Below are 21,450 nucleotides of genomic sequence, written 5' to 3'. Positions count from 1 at the left end.
ATCTCATTAATAAACTGGTCAAACTGGTTTTTAGGATGATGTAAGAAAAGAAGATCGGGTGTTGACTTTGGGAAGAAAATCAACGATGAAATAATAAATGACTTAGAATAAATTCCTTCGATAGAAATAGCAAGAGCAGTATAAAAGGAATAGTTTGACTATAGTAATATGCAAAATTAAGTAATGTAACAGCGGTAAGATTAAGGATAAAAGTAATCGTTAAACTATTATTTTAGCCTGGTAAATATAAAACCTGTTTTGCTAAACAGTAACTACGCATGCTTAGTCAAACAATGAAGAGATCCACGTAAAGCAAATAAGTGAAATGTCGAATGGAAAGTGAAAGTAAATATCTGACGTGTCGGAAACGACTTTTGCATAGATTAACAATTCCTTCATAACACTCGTCCTTCCTTTGAGAAAACTCGTCCTCGAGTTGAAATTAAATAAAAATATGAGTCATCCAATCTTTAGAAAATATAATCGTAATTCGACTTAACGTTTTGCCACAATGAGCATATATAAATTCGTAATTTTCTTCTTCCATCAATAACTTGATTGTCATCATAGATATTCGTATCTGCTTCTTGAAAAATATACATAAATGTAAACTTGGCTCTTTGGCTCTTTGAAAATTATCTTGAATGCATTTGAAATACTTCTGAAACAACTTGTAAAGATAGAATTATACTTCAAACTCCTTTTCTTGTTCAAATGGCGAACGACAAGCTAAATAAGCTATAATATTTGCTAAGCTGGAGAAATAAAGATATTTAATTCAAAACGATATGGAAAAGGAAAGGAAACTGATATAAGACAAAACTGTAATCCATAAAAAAAAAACGATCGACACTGTGGTCAGTAGTGATACTATACTTATCTATATTCCTACGAGTTAATCTGTGATCAATTTGCCATACACAAAGTTCTTCTTGCTACTTTATGGTAAAGCTTGAGGTTTTTTTTTCGCTGTTGTTCTTGCTCTTTTCGAGGTCTCTCTTCACTTATCTGTTTTTTGTTTTTCCATTCTTGCTATTCCTTTTGATAGCTTCCCAAAGTTCTTCTTGTTTCTTTTCTTTTTTTTTTCTCTTGTTAGTTGAACTGATGACGTGTACGGTTGATTTGTCTTTTGTCGATTCCTTAAAAGAAGACTTCCTGTGGCCAACAGCTTACCCAGTGGGTTCTCCGCCAGTGTTACGAAGTTTTGGGTGGTTCTTTAATGGTATTGGGGGTAGCCGGGGATCGTACACGCTGAGCAAGGGTTGACCGTCTTCTTTGTTCTTTATTGAAACGCTTGAGTGTTTACAAATGGTAGAGCTACCACTGGCTGGCGGGAGATTGGCTGTACGAAGGCAAGTACTTTCGGAAGGTAGTGAAGGAACATCTCTTTCCCGGAAAGTCGACGGAGCCAACTTTAGAGAGTCCTGACTAAACCAACCTAGAGCACTGCCGTGTAGTGTCCTCGCAACAGTTACAGTACAATCCTAGAGCAAGTTACTATGCTGCTCAATTTATACTAATCTCATTAATAAACTGGTCAAACTGGTTTTTAGGATGATGTAAGAAAAGAAGATCGGGTGTTGACTTTGGGAAGAAAATCAACGATGAAATAATAAATGACTTAGAATAAATTCCTTCGATAGAAATAGCAAGAGCAGTATAAAAGGAATAGTTTGACTATAGTAATATGCAAAATTAAGTAATGTAACAGCGGTAAGATTAAGGATAAAAGTAATCGTTAAACTATTATTTTAGCCTGGCAAATATAAAACCTGTTTTGCTAAACAGTAACTACGCATGCTTAGTCAAACAATGAAGAGATCCACGTAAAGCAAATAAGTGAAATGTCGAATGGAAAGTGAAAGTAAATATCTGACGTGTCGGAAACGACTTTTGCATAGATTAACAATTCCTTCATAACAGAAACATTAATCATTTTCGTAATGAAATTAGTTTGTTTGTTGTTTGTTCCTGACTTCCGCCATTAAAAAAGAAAAAGAAAAAACTTGATACTTTACCGAAGCGTTTTCATTTGCCAGCACTGAAATTGTTTCCAATCTACCTATCCGAAAGGCGCTGACCAACGTTAGTTTGAATGCGGACACCAGAAAGCGAGTTAGCAGTTGGAAATTGGTGACGAGAGCTTACAGAATATTGATAATCGCAGCAAAAGTGGTCGCTAAGATACTAAAGAACGTCAACGCTAAAATAAAAATGCAAATTTACGCCAAACAAGACATATGCAGACAGAATGTTTAAGCCATTATCAAGATTCCCTTAGCAACGGCAAGAAGAAAACATTTAACATTTTTAAGCCATCATGAAAATTTCAGAACTAGACAAAAAAAACTAAAAATGCCGGTCTTCAGGTCTTTCGCGATATATAACCCACAGCAACCTTCCTTATTTATTTCGAAATAAGGCGAATGGATTCCATGTAACTAATTTGCTTTTTCGTCTAGCAATTATCTAAGTAAAACATTAATCATTTTCGTAATGAAAATATTTGAAATTCTATATGGGTTGCAGTGTTACGTTACTGTTTTGACCAGTTGACACCCTACGTGGACTTATAATTTCTCACTTATCTGACTTTCTCACTTATCAAAAGAGAAACCGTGTCTAAAGAATAACTGAAAAGAATTGAGAGTTAAAAATTATTTGACAAGCAAACACCATTTAGTTATTATAAAGGAATCATGGGTAAAAATATCGTGTTTTGTAGTACATGCTTGCTGCTCTAGCAAATATCAAAGTTTGTTTTTCGGTAAATGTCCAGTGATGTCGTCTTGCATCATAGCAACAGTTTTCAGATCAAAAACTTCAATTTAAAAAAAAAATGTATTTCAGTAATTGTCTAGTCATGTCTTCGTGCATCATAGCAACAGTTTTCAGACCAAAAACTTCAATGAATACGCAAAGCTGTTAGGCATTGATTTATTATACGCTACAAAAGAACCTGTGTGAAACCAACTCAGCCTGCTGTTACCGAAAGCTGTGCAAGCGAAAGATTTTGGTAAGTTTCTTGAGTCAACGGGCTAGCCAAATTTCCTTCCCCCCATTTTTTTTTTTTTTTTTTTTGCTAACGGTCGCTCAATGCTTATCAAGTTTGTATCAAAAACTGTAGTGGTAGAATTTCACTTATCCATTTTTTAAAATAATGGCCAAATTTCATCTAATCTTTGATGCTAAAAGCGATGTTTTCTATTTAGAGGACCCAGAATAAACCATGAGGAACACAGTTGTGCTTATCCTGCTTTGTGCATTGGTTTGGAATTGTGTAAGTGCAGGTGCTGACCCTGAGATGCAACAGACGGCCAACGACGCCGAAAAGAGTAAGCATTTTTTAAAATTCCATTCAATTATATTTGTCACGCAGTCGTCCCTATTTCAGACACTAAGGACCCTTTTTATACACCCGAGAGGCTGGGTCTGAATTTTGAAGTATTTTAAGGCTGAAAATGTTCTTAAATTTGAAATTTCCATTTTCGTCATCGCGGAGCGAGGTGCCTATAATCACATGCAAAATCTCCAACCCAAATCTGGTGTTCATTTTCATTAACAAGCTCTCTAGCGGCGAGGTACCCGTCATGGCCTGAATCGGTTTTTGGTATATAGTGCCAACCAATAATTTACTGATTTATTGGCTGGTGAGGTTCATATGTGAATCAGCAACCTCGTTTCCAGTCCCTCTCTTTTTGTTCTTCATAATAGGGAAGGACATGGGGACTATTTTAGGGAAAGGGCATGGGGACTATTTTAGGGAAAGGGCATGGGGACTATTTTAGGGAAAGGGCATGGGGACTATTTTAGGGAAAGGGCATGGGGACTATTCTAGGGAAAGGGAGAGGCATGGAGACTATTCTAGGGAGAGGACATTGGGACTGTTCTAGGGAAAGGGAGAGGGCATGGGAACTATTCTAGGAAAAGGGAGAGGCATGGGGACTATTCTAGGGAAAGGGAGAGGACATGGGAACTATTCTAGGTAAAGGGTATGAGAACTATTCTAGAGAAAGGGCATGGGGACTATTCTAGGAAAAGGAAGAGGCATGGAGACTATTCTAGGGAAAGGGCATGGGGACTATTCTAAGGAAAGGGCATTGGGACTATTCTAGGGAAAGGGCATGGGGACTATTCTAGGGAAATGGAGAGGGCATGGGGACTATTATAATGAGAGGGCATAGGAACTATTCTAGGGAAAGGGAGAGGCATGAGGACTATTCTAGGGAAAGGGAGAGGCATGGGGAGTATTTTAGGGAAAGGGAGGGCATGGGGACTATTCTAGGGAAAGGAAGAGGCATGGGGACTATTTTAGGGAAAGGGCATGGTGACTATTCTAGGGAAAGGGAGAGGCATGGGGACCTTTCTGGGGAAAGGGAGAGGCATGGGGACTATTTTAGGGAAAAGGCATGGGGACTATTCTAGGGAAAGGAAGAGGCATGGGGACTATTCTAGGGAAAGGGCATGGGAACTATTCTAGGGAGAGGGAATGGGTACTATTCTAGGGAGAGAGAATGGGGACTATTCTAGGGAGAGGGCTTGGGAACTATTCTAGGGAAAGGGCATGGTAAATCACACATCTACTTACAAACTTTCACGAGCCACAAGTCGCACTGTAACTCTTTCAAACAAAACTTTTATCATTGCAGGGGATGTGACGTGCACTTTTAATGGAAAGCAGTATTCTCCCGGAGAACACTTCGATAACGGTTTGTGCTGGTGCGATGGGGGTGGATTTGTTCTTTGTGAATAAAACACTGAAATCAGAACTCTGCAATACTGGATTTTGAAGTGCTTTAGGCTCTTTGGTGTAATTAGGCATAACCAACACGAATGACTATGTATAACAAATGTATCCTTCTGTTCTTAGGAACAAATAAAGCAAAAACTCAGAGACTACCAGTGTTCATTTGATCACCTTTCGAATTAGGCCAAGTAGAAAAAAGACATGTTTATTGTCCCCCGCCCGCACCCTTTTTCGGGGGTGCTTTTTTGATTGTCTGTTCCTCAGAAGTTCAAATTTCGTGCGTTAGCGGTGCCTGGGCACTGTAATAACATCAGACGTTCCCGTTTCAAGGCACGCATGCTCCCTATTTTTATCTTATCAGGACAATAAACATGTTTTTATTTTTACTTGGCCTTAGTGCTCCTACGGCTGAAAATATAAAAACCCTGTCTTAGAATAGCGCTGTTCAATAACAAAGCCGATAATAATCACCTTTTTAAACTTTATTATTTTATGGGAATTTACATTTATGGGATACGCGTTTTTAGTAGGCCTCTTAACACAATCAATACCGTTATGTGTAGTTATGTGTATGTGGTACTTCAGCGTACATACAGCCTGCTTTGCAGGCGAACAGAGCCGCGAAAAATGAGAAATACATATCGCGCGCCTGGAGAGAAGGATGAAGCAAATGCATCCTTCCCTCTCCTTAGCGCGTGCCTGGTCTCCGTTTCTCTTTTTTCCAAACCCTTTGGGCATGCTCCGTAGGTTAGCGTACACAAGGCAAGCCTACTTGCTGGCGTTGGATGGCGTTTTATCAAGTAGATGGGACGATTTGCACTGAGAAGTCACGTCAGTTTTTGGATGGCAAATATAAACACAGAAGGCTGCGCCTTCGTAAGCACTGAATAAGTTGCTTTTTGTTGTTATTTTGCCGCCGAAAGCCGGAGCGCGCGCGAGTTTGCCACCAAAACAAACACACGTGATCTCTTATGCCTAGTGTACACTAGCAACATAACGACATGGGCACGCGCACTATGTTTTGCCCGACCTATCGCGACATGGACATAATGACATAAAAAAAAAAAACATATTTTTTTTATGTCCATGTTGATATGTTAAAGATAAGAGTGCGCGCGGCCATGTCGTTATGTCTATATGTTGCTAGTGTGTACTAGGCATTAGCGCAAGGCGCATATATCAATCAGCCAACCGGCCGCTATTTTGGAAATCAGAGGCTACGCGCGGTCCCGCAATCAAGCGGGATGATCCATCACCTCACATCTCATCCAAGGTTTACCAACATTTGCCTGGTTGTAAATTACGAATTCTTAAATATCCTTCTAGTCGTACCAACATGATAACTGCCAAACCTGAGGTCACTAGTAACTAGCACTGAATAACTACTTTAACACCTGAAGTCACCACGGGCGATGCCTACTCGGCCTTTTACCGGGTACCGAGCGATGCCCCCCTCGGCCTTTTATCGGGTACTAAGCGATGCCCACTCAACCTTTTACCGGATACCGAGCGATGCCCCCTCGGATTTTTTTCGGGTACCAAGTGATGCCCACCCGGAATTTTATCGGATACTGAGCGACCCGCACTCGGACTTTTATCGGGTACTAAGCGATGCCCACTCAGGGTAACTAAAAGACCTCGAGGCCTTGCAACCAAAATTTTGTTTTCCGGAACCCTGGGTGCAACATTCCTGTGTGGCGAGAGCAACTCTCGTATTCCCGTCGGTAACAAAATGCATGTTCGGTGCCCGATAGTAATGCCAAGGGTTTCATGCAATAGAAAAACATGCACTTACTTATCATCCATGCAATAAGACCTTTCTGCGATTCTGGCCTGGGCTACATGCGACATGAAGCGAAAAGTCGAGCGAGGAAAAAGCATTAGCAAATCTTCCAGACGTCAAAGAACTCCAATGGTATTTCCAGTAATTTCAAGTTCCTGGAAAAAGCCTTATGAGAAAATAGCAGAAGCAGCCTTCAGAACTGGGACATTATCAGGTGGTTCTATTTCTTTAAGAAGAGCTCTTGCATGGAAATCCTATACGAAAGCAACGTCTTATATTTCTTACTGAACAAATATAACATCGATGCGTATTCCACTTAAGGGACGTGTTAATCAAGAGTATGCTGTTTACTGATACAGTATATAACGATATGCAAATCAGCTTGGGGTGGTCGAGCCTTCGTTAATGAGTTTACTTTCGGTCAGCGGTTTCATCCCATTGACTTGTTCCACGTCCATGTTTTCTTGGTCAGCGTCCTCCCCCAATTCTCCGTTCATCTGTAAGCGGGGCTGGCCATCTGCGTCCAGCGAAATGATTGACGTGGCCTGGGACTTACTCGTCTCCACGGCGAGGTCTGATGACGTACGCGTACCACACATGTGGGTGATGACGGCACAGTCCCAGCCGCTGGTCAAGAGAGAGTCGTCCTGCGGGCTCCAAGATAGACCACGGACAAAGTCGGTGTGGGAGTCACTCCACAAGCTGGTGAAGAAAGTTTTAAAGAAGGCCAATCACGCCGCCATTTCACGCTCCCGCACAATACCGAGTCACAAGAAGAATCCATTTCCATCGGCTAATTCCAGCAAGTATTTGATGTACTTTCAATCAAATATCATTTATGAAGTATCAGACTTTTATCGTGCATGGTTATTTTAAAGTTTTCTTGCCGACATTTTTCAATGTAAATAAAAACAAAAGAGAGGTTGATCGACATTAAGGGCTAAGTTGCAAGTGGCTTTGGATTATTTACTTTTATATATCCACACATGAGAAGAAAAGAAAAAAAAAGTGGAAGATAGCAAGAAACCAATACAAATCTCCATTGCTTTCTTGTGTGGCGATGTTGTTGTGCTTTTGTTTGAAAACATTTTTGAAAATTTTATACTTTATATTAAAAAATAATTTGGTGGTGATAATTTGTTGTAGGATGAATTTGTACTTCACCATGAATGATGCAGATTTAATTCACTTCTTAGATGAACATTTCATAGCCTACGAAACCCTTTTCACTTTAAAAAAAAAGAGCTTCTAAATTCCAGTGTTTCCCTTCCAGAAACCTCACACAAACTTGAAAAGTTATGAAAAAATGTGTGATTCTTTCATCCAACATCATACTTACACTGTAGTATTGTTCAGCACATTCTGAACATGAACTAAGGTGTCATCAGATACCGATGCCAGCCACTCTGGGCTGAAATGATAACAATTCTAATAAAAAAACATCCTCCAATTTTTAGCTCTGTGCATACTGCCTAGTAATGTAGCTAGGGTTTTGTCAAGGGGATTGTAAAACTAAAGGGACAGAACAGCCTAATACTGTAAAGTGCAGTTAGATAACATTAGGAGCCCACAGTGACACATCTACCTGGGGTAGACAAAAAACATCTCCAGGAAGCTAGCAGTTGAAAAAAAAAGCAACACACATAACTAATGGATCAAAATATAATCCAAAAAATCATCATTGTTCACCATTTTTTTCCATTTCCCAATTTTTCCTTTTTTTCCTAGTTGACACTCAATCCCAAATCTGAGTTTTCAAGTTCCCTTACACTGTTTTATTTTTATGTTAAAAACATGTTTCTTCTTGATTTCTTATTTCTATCTGACCTTGGGTAAGTTAGCAACCATGCTAAAACGGAGCCCTGGTTGATCAGCTGACCTACCTGCGAGGGGAGAAAGCGACCCTATTGACCGCTCTACCATGAGGAGTATAACTGAAGATGATTTTTGTTGTGTCCTTGATTGAATAAACATGGATGCTACCATCCTCAAAACCTATAAAATCAATATAGGATGTTTGAGTTCATAATGGGGTTATTGGTGCTGTTTTATATAAACAGGGTTGGTGAGGGTTATTTTTGTGATTTGTGAACATGATTTCTGGTGAAGGATTGTTTCAGGTTTAAGCGTATGCTAGTTCATTGTGAAACATAATTACTCTAACTTTTTTTTTCAACGTGTGGGCCGTGCAGAGATCCTCCTTTGCCATCCCTGTACAAACAAGCCATCTCACTTTGGGCTCATTTTGCTGTGAGCAGAGAAGGAAACGCTTTACAAACCTGTGGCAAAGATGCTAGAATCTAGGGGGCTCCAGTCCAGACAACAAGGAATACTGTCATACTGTGTTGGGTCTGAGAATAACAAAACTCAATAGTCAACCAATTTCATTCAGCTTTTATTGCATGGGGAGGGGGTACTTCCCTTCATTCACTTTAATGGAAACTGGAACAATAGTGAGAACATTCTGTTCTTAAAAGGGCAAAAACTAATAAATATCTACCCTAAAAATTTAAGGTTCTAGTCCGGTCATTTTTCTTTCACATAAATTGTCAAGTAGAATGCCATTGAGTCTTACTATCATATCCAGTTTATTATGTTTTTGCTGTTTCTGATCCACGGAAAATGTATTAAACGTGTTACAAATTGGGGTTGTTGTCCTAAACGGGTATGACATTTGGATTTTTTTTCCTTTATCAGGGTCACAGCTACAGACCCTTGGTGACACACCCTATACACAAACATCAAATCGAAGGATAATCAAACATGGTTCAAGTTAATGGTGAAATGAGTTATCAGAGATATGAGAATTCCATTTCCCCCCCATAAAGCAGGGATAGAACTTGGAAAGTAGTACTGTACATGTGGTCTCAATGTCTACTGCATTTTTAGCTGTAAACTGTTGTAATGACCTGTCTAAATGAGACTCTTTAATACTGAATACCTGCAAGGCGTTTTGCAGGACGTGGTTTCCTGGTGTCCCATAACACAACACTTCCATCCTAGAAAGAGAATAGGGAAATAAGATAAGACAAGAGCAATAGAGTTAGGCTGCACGTCTTGTGATTCCACAACTTTTTGATCATAAAATGACAAATATCATTGAGTATAAGAGAACATACCATGGAAAACTAGGGAAATTTGTTTTCTACAATACAAACAAGAAACTTTGCTAGGATTTTGGGAATGACGAGGCTCATCTTATGTCCTCTGAATTACTATAACTAACAACCAATCAGAAAGCGAGATTACATGCAACTGTTGAAGAAAAGATACAACAACAAGAAACAGCAACAGAGTCACTTATAATGCTAGGGTTTACCCTTGAAGCAGACAGAAATAGATCCTTTTCCGTGCCACTGCAGTCAACACCAAGAACAAAATCACTGTGTCCTAAAAAATAAAAATAGAATAAGCAGCTTTAACAGTAGAGCTGACATTGACTAATCTACAACTCCAACATAGTAAGCAAAATTATACAGCACTGTGATATTTTTCTTTGCAACTTGGGGGATAAAAGACCAATTCAGGGGCAGAGGAAGGGGAGGGGAAGGGAGGCGCGTTCTTATAAATAGCACTAAAGAATTCAAAACCGCCACCCACCCCTCCCCCTGAAACCACAAATTACCCCTCCCCCTGAAACCACTCCGCCGCCCTTGCAATTTATGTTACCAGTTCAAGAGCTGAGCTCTCTGGTAAATAGATTGGTTGGCTCTGTCCTTTGTTTTTTTATACTTTCCTTTATTTTTCTACTAATACAGTAATTGCTTAAATAAGCACCTTACCCAAATAAGGGAGAGGGAAAAAATGAAGTGAAAGGAAAACATGTCTAAACATATTAAAATGTACTTAATAGACCCATGGACAATGGATGCTGTACGTTAGAAAGGAAGTTACAAAAACTGACAGTACTCCCCCAAAAACCCTTTATCCGTATTAAAAGCTTGTTGTGTTAGGGTTCAGAGAAGATATTTACTTTGACAACCAAACCGCCTCAAAACTCACAATTAACATGTTCCTAAAAATCTTTTTGAGAAGGCTGATTATACATAGGGGTTGGTAGACAAGGAGATACATAGATCCGCCCACGTCCCATTATTAGCCTAAATAGTTCTAGCAAATTCAAAGATTTTAAATTAGGGGGGGGGGGGGGGCTTTTCATTTGAGGAAAATATTTCTGAAAGCACTTCCTCAGAAACCCAGGAGTATTTCCCTCTAACATTTTACTTGTGAGAAAAATAACCCCTGGGAACAGTAAGGAACAAACTTGGTGAAAAAATTTAGGCTTATGGCGAGCTGGCACGCTTCCCGAACAATGCACCAAAAATTGCTCTGTATTTTCGGCATCATTTAAACTGTAAAAAAAAAACGTTTAGAGTGTCTTCATTGAAGCCAGAGCAGCTTTCGGTCCTAAAGGGGTTTTACAAACAACAGGATGTTTTTGCTCAACTACCTACAGGGTTTGGAAAGAGGTTGATTTTTAAAGCCATGCTGAAATGTGTGAAATTTTGAAAGCAAAAGGACAAATTTAGCAGGGAACCGGATAGTTCTTGTAACTTGTCCTCTCCAGTTGAAAATCCGAGACCAGTTGGCCTACCTGAACTCAATCGGGATACATACTACGTGCCGATATTTCCAATCTGAAGGACACCCATATTCTAGTCAAGGGAAAAGCAAGGATCGTGCAATAATTCCTGATTGCCTCACATTTCCGAATAGAGAAGGCGCCTTACCTTTTAGAGTGCGTATACACTGTTCAGACGTCAGATCCCAAACTTTTATACTGGAATCAGAAGCATTGGGTTTAAGTTACTCACAAACGCATATAGAGAACAGGACACCTTGAACTTGAATTTTATACAACCAAAAAACATGGCAAAAAAAAAACAATTATATAAAAATTCATCATTCCTAAATATTGATGTGTACTCATACGAAAATCTCAAGGCTTGAGAATTTTTTGGGGGAGGGGTGGGGTATATTCATTTTTTAGGAGGAAGGGTGATTTTAACCTTGAAGGCGTTTGCCGTATAGAAAGCTCTCATGAACAAATCCACTTACAGATCTCACGAGGGTGTAAGATAAATTGCGCTTCGCAAGGGAATTATTGTTTCAAATATTCTAATAGGAAATAGACAAAATGACGATTTTTTACAGAATTTTTTTTTCGGAAGTGATAATTGCTAAAAAGCAGGAGATTTGGTGCTCAACGCGGGAGAGCGAAGAAGGGGTCCAAAATCTTGAGACTCCAGCCTAATGTGGGAGATTTGGTGCTCAACGCGGGAGAGCGAAGAAGGGGTCCAAAATCTTGAGACTCCCGCCTAATGTGGGAGAGTTGACAGGTATGTGTACTGTATCTTAATATTTACACCTATTTCAAATAAGGTTGCATAAGGTTGCACGCAGTGCTTCAAGGTAAGTAAATAAGAAGATAAGTGTCAACAAAATACAAATGCAGGTTTTAAAAGCTGTAGAATTTTTGTTCTTATGAACATTCACATGGCTTTATATGCTACCCATGATCCACCATAGCTGTCAACCCTACTTGGACAAAAATCTTGTGAAATCGGGTGAAAACAGTAAATATGTGAAAACAAACCTAAGAGAGCCAATGCGGGTGAATACAGAGAATGTATGAACATTCTCACAAAAATTAGGCTTGTGACGAGGTCCAAAATCTTGCAACACCCACCTAATGTGGGTGAGTTGGCAGCTATGAACCACTGCGGCTTATAACACATGGATTCTCGAGTACAACTTTATTTGAAATATGTGTATAAAGGTGTATTATAAGAACGAGTTTACAATCATTAAGCTTATATTCTCTACTGGGAAGAATAATATGCTGAATTAATGCATAAAAGACACCAAATGCCACTGATATTTTTCCGGATGTGATTGTTCTAATTGCTCACCTTCTATCCCAGCTTGCACTAATTATCCTCGACTTCTCGCAATCCACACTAACAGATGAAACAACATTATCGTGCTCTTTCAAACTTGCCAAGTTCTCTAGCCCTAATAAACTACCACTTTGACTCCAAATATCCACTGCACCATTATCAGATCCTACAACGATCCTTTTCGAATCCAGCCACTTTAAGTCCGTCACTCCCGATTCCGTGGCCGCCCTTCCACAACTATACTCCACTTCGGGAGCTGTCGAAGGTTCTCTGAAAATCCAAACGGAACCATCCCACGTTCTACCGCTCAAACTAGAAGAAGCCAGACCAAGGGTACCATCTACAGACAGACAAAAAAAAATCTCTGTTAGCATTAAGCCAAAGGCTTCGGGTTTGACTAAGACTAGGATGGCGTTTGATTTGGGTATCACCTTGGGCAAGCGAGATCGCGTCTATGTGTTGATGAACAGCAGATGGAAGCACCTCCATCTTGGATTTATGAGACAGCACGTGTGAGATGACAGCTGCATTGCGGGCTCACGCAGAGAGCGTGGGACAAGGGACTGGGAATATGGAAGCGAACGGGTGGTAAAAGTTTTTTTTTTAATTCAAGCTATGAATTCAAAGAATCATTATGATTGCAGTGCTGTAGCAGGGGCTGGTGGTAAGTGCCACTCTACCCCCCCCCCCCCCCCAAATATTTTCAAAAAGGAAATGACAAGAAGGGGCGTGGCCATGCCCCCCATTACTGCTCAAGTTAAAAGCATAAGCTTCTAGCCTTGATTATTTCTGGTCTACAACAAGCTCAAGACAACCTTAAGTCTGGGGCAAATGTCAATAACCTTTTTGTGTGCATTTTTCAGGAAATCCTGGGGATGTTTTTAGGGTGGGAGCTAAATTGTTGCTTTTAGTAAAATGGACAGAATAATCTATATTTGTAGACATTGTAGTTTTCATCTGTATTTTAAAAATAATAATCTTACAGATAATTCAAATTTTTGTTTCCATAAAAATGGCACCCAAAACAAAGAGTTTTACCCATCAACAGAAGTAATATACTTTGTGTTTGTCTCACAGTACTTGACTAAAATATGATTGTGTAGGTGACTTTTTTGTATTCTTTGCTAACAGGAATTCTTCCTGAGCTTGATTGACATTCATAGAACTCTTAGATCCTAATCTGCACCAGATTCAATGGTGTAACCAGGGCCCCCCCCTTTAGCAGCCAAAAATACAGTAAATGTATGAGACATTATTAAAAATACAGGAGAAAATGCCTTGAAAGGGCCTTTTGGGCCCCCCTGTTAAAATCCTTGCTTCGCCACTGAGATTATTAGCCACGATCACATTATGCCAGAGATTGGGTTGCGTTTATAATCGAACAGCATGCTGGTATATTTATCGGAAATGCAACTAAACAAGGCATAAAAAAGGCATTGATGCCAATGTCTATGTTGTGAGTCTAATGAAAAAAATTCAGGAGTAAAATCTAGCTTTTACTCAGTATCAAATCAGCATGTTTACAATGCCATGTTTTATTGCATCCCTTAAAATCCTGCAAACATGCTATTCTTTTATCAACTCGTCCCCATCAGTGCAACACAACAATGGCGAATACTATGCCTATGAGCTCACATAAACAATTTGACATGAACAAGAAAACTTCTTCATGTATTTGTTTAGTATTCACTAGTACCGAGAATAATTCAAATCTTCTTATAGTAAAATTTTATTAAATACTCTACTACACTAAACATGACAATAAGAATTGGGTAAAAGTGTCTTTGAGGTGATTTTCAAGATCTAGCCCTGCTTTTTTCGTCCAACTCATGCAGTCCTGATGTTGTCCATTTGTGGTAAGAATGAGTTTCAATTTGACAATTCTGGTGCTATACATAGATTCCAACCCAAAGCAGAAGGAAGAGTACACCAAAGCCCATGAAGAGCGATGCAACAAGAGCAACCAACAACTCCTTGTATATATCCCGGGTGTACTTTGTAGAAGTTACTTCATAGCTGATAACAAGGTTAAGGAAGTTAAAACTAACAGTATAGGTTATACAGTATATAAAGTCTAAATTATTATCTAAATCATTTTTTATCTTAGTAAATAAGAAATCTCTTCACCAAATTTATAGTGTATGATGGTCAACACAGGGCTTTCTAAGATCCCCAAGATCAGTTCAAATCTGAAATCCGTTTCTCAAAAGTAAAAAAAAGAAAAAAATAGCCACAAAGACCCTGCAAAACATAGCTGGCTCACCAAGAAAATACCTGCTTAGTATTTAAGATAGAATAAAATTTAGGGTGTTGTCAGATCTATAGGACATTCCAAAGACAAAATGATTTTTATTTTATTTAATGGGACAATATTTGAGACAAGACAAAAGCATGCATCACTAACCGGACTGCACGCAGTCATATATGATCAAGAGATCCATTCTTCTTATTATTTATTTAATCAATTTTGGTTTCTTTTTTTTAACACAAAGCAAGTTCAAAGATAATAAACATGGACAAGTTTTTACTACTATTACAGCAAAGCACACAAAAAGTACTATGTTACGATGTAGCACGAATAAAGATAACTAAAAAATGATACAAAGGATACACAAAGAACCATGCCATAAAGAAAACACCAATGGCGAGAAGAACTACCGTGAGGTGTGGAAAAACTGCTGGATTGATTGGGCTTGCATAGCGGCTCATTGATTCCACCAAAACCTCCTCCTACGAGAGAGAACCAAAGAGAATCAAAGACACGTCATCAACACATAAAATATTTTCAGTTTTTCAATGAATTAAAGAAATAACCGCAGATAATGCTACGAGAATAGTTATATTCAATGGTTATAGCCCTACCATGTAAACACGGTAAAGGATTACTAAGGATTTTAGCTATGTTTCCGAATAAACTTACCATCTTGGAAAACAACAACAAAGAGCGAAGAGAGAACAATTTTAGGAAACCCCGCTGACCACACTCATTCGGCGCAGCCCGAAAAAGCCTCTCGGAAGCTAATCGTACAACCAAACAATCGCCGACTGCTTATTGATTAAACAACAAACAACCGATTCAACATCGATGGAATGAAGCTACGAGGTAGAAGCGACATGTTTTAAAGACAATCATGAGTTCGAAGAAAAAGAAAGGAAATGGCGAATCATGGGAGAAGGGGGAGGAAATCTTACAAGCGGTGATCCTTGCTGACAGCTTTAATTACAAATTTTTACCTGTAACTTTAGAGAAACCACGAGTAAGTATAAATAGAGATTTTGTAAGAGAAAGCTATCACCAATGAAAGTATAAGCTTATTCACGTGTTTGGGTGATCATTTATAAGTTAATTGCTAATGAAAATGTATGTTTGGATTACCTTTTTTTAATTTGAAAATGTATATCTAGAAAAGGTATATGGAAAGAGGTTTTACATGATTTATTTGTTGGGTAGGTGTATATGTGCAGGGGGGGGGGGGCATACATCTTGAGGGGGAGAGAGGGGAATTACCAGACATGTATCTTAGGCCATATTCTATTGACAGGCTCTGTTACCATTGATCAACTGCCCTTTGCTGGACTACACCATTGAATTCCTGGTAGAAGCTGGTGTTGAAGAATTATTTATTTTCTGCTGTGCTCATGCTGACCAAATCAAGGAACATCTCAGGTATTCTATACAAACATCTCAGGTATTCTATACAAACATCTCAGGTATTCTATACAAACATCTCAGGTATTCTATACAAACAGCTCAGGTGTTCTATACAAACATTTCAGGTATTCTATACAAACATCTCAGGTATTCTATACAAACATATCAGGTATTCTATACAAACAGCTCAGGTATTCTATACAAACATCTCAGGTATTCTATACAAACAGCTCAGGTATTCTATACAGACATCTCGGGTATTCTATACAAACATCTCAGGTATTCTATACAAACATCTCAGGTATTCTATACAAACAGTTCAGGAATTCTATACAAACATCTCAGGTATTCTGTACAAACATCTCAGGTATTCTATACAAACAGCTCAGGTATTCTATACAAACATCTCAGGTATTCTATACAAACATCTCAGGTATTCTATACAAACAGCTCAGGTATTCTATACGAACATCTCAGGTATTCTATACAAACATCTCAGGTATTCTATACAAACAGCTCAGGTATTCTATACAAACATCTCAGGTATTCTATACAAACATCTCAGGTATTCTATACAAACATCTCAGGTATTCTATACAAACAGCTCAGGTATTCTATACAAACAGCTCAGGTATTCTATATAAACAGCTCAGGTATTCTATACAAACAGCTGAGATATTCTATACAAACATCTCAGGTACTCTATAAACAGATAAGGTATTCTATAAACATTTCAAGTGTTCTAAGAACATCTCAGGTGTTCCATATACATCTCAGGTGTTCTAGGAACATCTCAGGTATTATATAAACAGCTCAAATGGTCTAGGAACATTTCAGGTGTTCTATAAACAGCTCAGGTGTTCTAGGAGAGTCTCAGGTACATGTTTTTATATACATCTCAGATGTTCTAGGAACATCTCAGGTATTCTATAAACATCTCAGGTGTTCTAGGAACATCTTGGGTCTTAATAATGTCAACGTACAACTTTTAGATAAGTGTTACTCTGAGTCATTGGCAACCAAAGCGATTGTTGTTGTTTTGAATTAGCGCCATTGTGTTGTGAGTGATTTGATTGGAGGACTAAAATATGCATAATTATTCACTCGAGGTGCGTGTTTCATCTTGTTTTCGCCAGTGAAGAAAGCTTTTCAGCGACTGTTTCCACAGTATTTAGGAAGACAAGAACATGACGTAATGAAGAAAGGACCAAGCAATGCGTGCTCCATGATAAGAATCATTGACAAATAAAGATTGATGTCATCGGGAAAGATGTTGTTTTATTCCATGCGATCACTTAAACTCAAAATTATTTTTTGTTTTATCACTGAAAAGTACTGTAACCTGTAATTAAAACTCTAGGTTAATAATCATGAAGCGTGAAGTCGAGGAGAATATATGCCAAACACATAGGAAGTATATATTTCGCTGCTATGATTTGCAAATTCGACTCACGGCAAAATTTCTACATATTGTTTGTTCCTCTTGAATCAAACCTGCTATTATCTTTCCCTTGGTATGTGAATGAGTGGCTAAGAGTCTGAAAAACTTTGACTTCCAAAACTAGACCCAAATTCCTCTGTAGTCTTTGTGATTGTTATCACACAATGCATGCAAGGTTCCCTATAGCCAAAATACTGGCATCGACATGAATGCAAAAATGCGAAGATTGTTCTTATCTCATATAATGGAAAAAGGAATTGTGTATTGTTCTTGGACGTCAGCGAAAGATTAATACACGTTTAACTAACCTTTCTACATACTCCAATTTCCCGTGACCTTCGGCCTTCGGCTCAATATGGTAAAAACGCTTTCATATGACATCGCATTAATGCCAGCATATAGATAAATCTTAGAATTATTTGTAAAACGATAAAGTAAGAACTATTGAAAACTTGAGCCTCATATTGACAATTTTAACAACGATAGAAGAGGTTTCTTAAAAGTTTGAAATAATTTGTAGACTTTCTATCTTAGCGCAGTGCTAAAATAGAGCCTCGATCTGATGTAGGCTTGGTTGCTTATGGGTCTATGTATTACATTAGTGATGACTTTTCTGTAGTAGGAAACCATGTAGAGATGTATAAATTCTTTTTGGTATAGAGAACATGCTATATTCTAGAACATGCACATTTTCTTTTTCTGGTTGAAACATTTTTGCATTGCGTGCAACTTATTTGATGTAAATAAGCTTGTTACAATTTACCTTCTTCACTCTGCCCTGGTGACATTACATAGGATCGGGGATAAATGGGCAATACATTTTGGAAAATCATAGCTATTTTTATAGGAACTAACACCAAATGTATACAATATCATGTTTAAATGTACTTCACATCTGATTGACTTTACCTTACCTTTACCTTTTTTACAGTTTCGCTTTTAGTGTCTCATTGATAAATAGTGACACACTCCCTTAAATGCTTTTTTACAGTTTTGCCTTTAGTGTCTCATTGATAAATGTTCTTATTTTAGAAAATCTAAATGGTTCAGTGTTCGTTCATCCTGTGTAATCCACACTATTGTAGTTGAGGATTGTCTATCAACTGGTGATGCTCTTAGGGAAATTGACAGAAAGGTATGTATTTCCACATTATATTTTATGTGTACCACAAAATGACATTTGCTGAGGGGAGACTGGTGGTGGTGGCTGGGGGAAATGCACAGTCATGTAACTTATGTATGAAGAATAGTATTTGATGACCATTCATAATAAGAAATGACCCACTTTTTGGTGGCCAACGGGGGGTTGACTCTCTTTTCTTAGGCACATTCTCAGGATTATCCGAGGGTGGTGTGCAGTCATAGGTATCACATGGGAAAAGCATAGTATACATGGCTTCTGGAATTACACGCTTGTGCGGAAGCGCATAATTTGGCTTTCTCCGCGTAATCCACAAATTTCTGTGTAATCCCGCGTAATTTGGCTAAATTTTGAAAGACAAAACATTTAAGTGCACAGCTGATGTGTTCTTTAAGGGTTCTTACCTCTATTTCTCATAAAAAAAGACAGATATTCTTTGTAAGAGTGCAATATTTCGAAATGAATTTCGAAAACAAATAAAATGACTAGGCGTTCTTTGCTAAACCACGAAGGCCTAGGACTAATAATAGAATACCTTTTTTAATTGGCTGGTGGCTAGGAGCCAATGGAAACTCGCCTAAGATATTTTTGCCAAAAAATAAACCTTTTCAAGTTTATTTCGTGCTTTCCTTTGGTACAAAATGTAGTATGGGCATGAAAGTTGATATTCCGTGCAATTAAGCGCGTAATTCAGTAAAGGGTCCTGCAAAATTTTGATTTTTAAAGAAAAATGTATTGCAAAATCCTGAGTGTACGCATCTGTTTCTGGACCTGCTTGGAAACCAAGATATTTTTCTGCCTTACCCTTTAACAGATGGATTTTCTGGCTACTAAAATGTTTCAATCAAGTGAATAATTATGACTTGTGAATACATAATTGAAGTATATAAGTTCTGTATTTAGTTGGCTTAATATACCATAGTGAAGCTGGCAGGCAACTCAGCAGGCAACTCGGTGAAGTTAGCAGGCAACTCAAATGTGTTGATTTGTGTAATATCTCGGCAGGTATTTGGCCGATTGTCACGAAATTTTGACACGATTGTACAAAAAGTACTACAAACATATTCATGCATGTATGATATCAAATATTATTAATCACGTGACTGTGTGACGTTGAATGTTCCAGCAGGCAAGTCGTTACATCACAATTGTCTCAATATCTACGTCCCATTTTCACCGATAGTCATCAAACTTTAACCTAAGTGTACAAATGTAATAACGAAGACAACACCGTATTAGTTATTCTCATGACGCCATCAATCACGTGACCGTGGGAAAAAAATCGATATCTAGAGTTCTGACTGAAATAACAGTGAAATCGAAGTACGACAAATTATGTATGTCGTTATTAAAGCCTCACTTTTTTGGAATGTTTTCGTGATTTACTTTTATACAAACATATAGCAGGCAACTTGACAGTACAGCAGGTAACTCGTGATACACTGGGAATATCGTATTCGTCGTTATTAAAGCTTCACTTTTTTGGCATTTGTAAGTGATTAACTCGAATAGAAACATATACTGGAAATATCGTATTCGTCATTGTTAAATGTTCACTTTTGGCACTTGCACGTGATTTACACATCTTAACCTGCACTGTAATTCCTACCGTTTCTCTGCCGTATCTACGCGTATTATTTTCGCTCGATATGGGCCATCGCTTAAGCTCATCGATTATCAGTCACTAACCTAGAGCGCGAATCCTAACAAACTCTCTCTCTACACGACACAATATAAAAACCCATACTCAAGGAGCCAACTGTCCAATACTTATATAACCACTATCTATCTTCTATTTGCCATCATTGATTTGTCCCCTGCACGCTTTCAGATATTATTCCTCACCGGTCTTGTTATTGACTTGATTTTTCACAAGCTCACATTACACTCACAGGAAATTATCAACAGGTAATTATCACCCTCGTTCAAAGGTCAAATACACTGTTCTGCCCTAACTCCAAGCCCGTTTTCTACATTTCATTTATAGCCACAACTCTTAACTAACATCCCCAATGCAATACACCATATATAATAGCCATAATTGCACACTTTAACCCACGCACTAACGTCTATCACCATACATTTTATAACCCCACACAGCCGCCTCGGTACGAATACCAGATTTAAATGTTCACTTTTTGGCATTTGTACGTAATTTACTCGAACAAAAACATATAACAGGAAACTCGACAGTACAGCAGGTAACTCGTTATACACTGGGAATATTGTATTCGTTGTTGTTACAGCTTCACTTTTTGGCATTTATACGTGATTTACTTTAATAAAAACATATAGCAGGCAACTCAATAGTACAGCAGCTAACTCGTTATGCGCTGGGAATATCGTATTCGTCGTCATTCAAGCTTCACTTTTTTGGAATTTGTACGTGATTTACTTTAATAAAAACATATAGCAGGCAACTCGACAGTACAGCAGGTAACTCGTTATGCGCTGGGAATATCGTATTCGTCGTTGTTAAATGTTCACTTTTTGGTATTTATACGTGATTTACTTTAATAAAAACATATAGCAGGCAACTCGACAGTACAGCAGGTAACTCGTTATGCGCTGGGAATATCGTATTCGTCGTCATTCAAGCTTCACTTTTTTGGAATTTGTACGTGATTTACTTTAATAAAAACATATAGCAGGCAACTTGACAGTACAGCAGGTAACTCGTTATGCACTGGTAATATTGTATTCTCCGTTGTTTAAGCTTCACTTTTTAGGCAGTTGTAAGTGATTTACTTTAATAAAAACATATAGCAGGCAACTCGACAGTACAG

The 21,450-nt window shown here is 38.3% G+C and overlaps 2 protein-coding genes and 1 long non-coding RNA gene across 5 annotated transcripts in view; 2 read left to right on the top strand and 1 right to left on the bottom strand.

Annotated features, from left to right (window-relative positions):
* The first annotated feature begins 2,856 nt into the window (after positions 1–2,856).
* On the top strand, positions 2,857–4,897 carry LOC116610607. Its single transcript, XR_004293363.2, has 3 exons — positions 2,857–3,016; positions 3,213–3,335; positions 4,650–4,897. It is a non-coding gene; the product is annotated as an uncharacterized LOC116610607 (long non-coding RNA).
* Positions 4,898–5,211: 314 nt separating this feature from the next.
* LOC5503011 (methylosome protein 50) lies at positions 5,212–13,002 on the bottom strand. The gene is made up of 9 exons (XM_032371308.2): positions 12,862–13,002; positions 12,443–12,770; positions 11,261–11,310; positions 9,850–9,920; positions 9,472–9,529; positions 8,810–8,881; positions 8,414–8,525; positions 7,870–7,941; positions 5,212–7,232 (listed from the first exon to the last, which is right to left on the bottom strand). The coding sequence occupies exons 1-9, from the start codon at positions 12,917–12,919 to the stop codon at positions 6,908–6,910; spliced, it is 1,146 nt and encodes a 381-aa protein (XP_032227199.1). The 5' UTR covers positions 12,920–13,002; the 3' UTR covers positions 5,212–6,907.
* Positions 13,003–15,502: 2,500 nt separating this feature from the next.
* Positions 15,503–21,450, top strand: part of LOC5503017 (translation initiation factor eIF-2B subunit epsilon) — a 29,260-nt gene continuing 23,312 nt past the window's right edge. For 2 of the 3 annotated variants that reach the window (XM_048722818.1, XM_048722819.1), the window contains exons 1-3: positions 15,504–15,687; positions 15,973–16,097; positions 18,556–18,658. In XM_048722818.1, coding sequence (XP_048578775.1) covers positions 15,562–15,687; positions 15,973–16,097; positions 18,556–18,658 — 354 coding nt within the window. In that variant the 5' untranslated portion in view covers positions 15,504–15,561. Of the gene's footprint in view, positions 15,688–15,972; positions 16,098–18,555; positions 18,659–21,450 lie in introns of all 3 variants that reach the window. The other variant, XM_048722820.1, reaches the window with a different exon arrangement.

Source organism: Nematostella vectensis, chromosome 15, assembly GCF_932526225.1.
Source record: "Nematostella vectensis chromosome 15, jaNemVect1.1, whole genome shotgun sequence".
Lineage (NCBI taxonomy): Eukaryota > Metazoa > Cnidaria > Anthozoa > Actiniaria > Edwardsiidae > Nematostella > Nematostella vectensis.
Note: the sequence above shows the minus strand (reverse complement) of the source record. Positions and strands in the feature narration are given on the sequence as shown.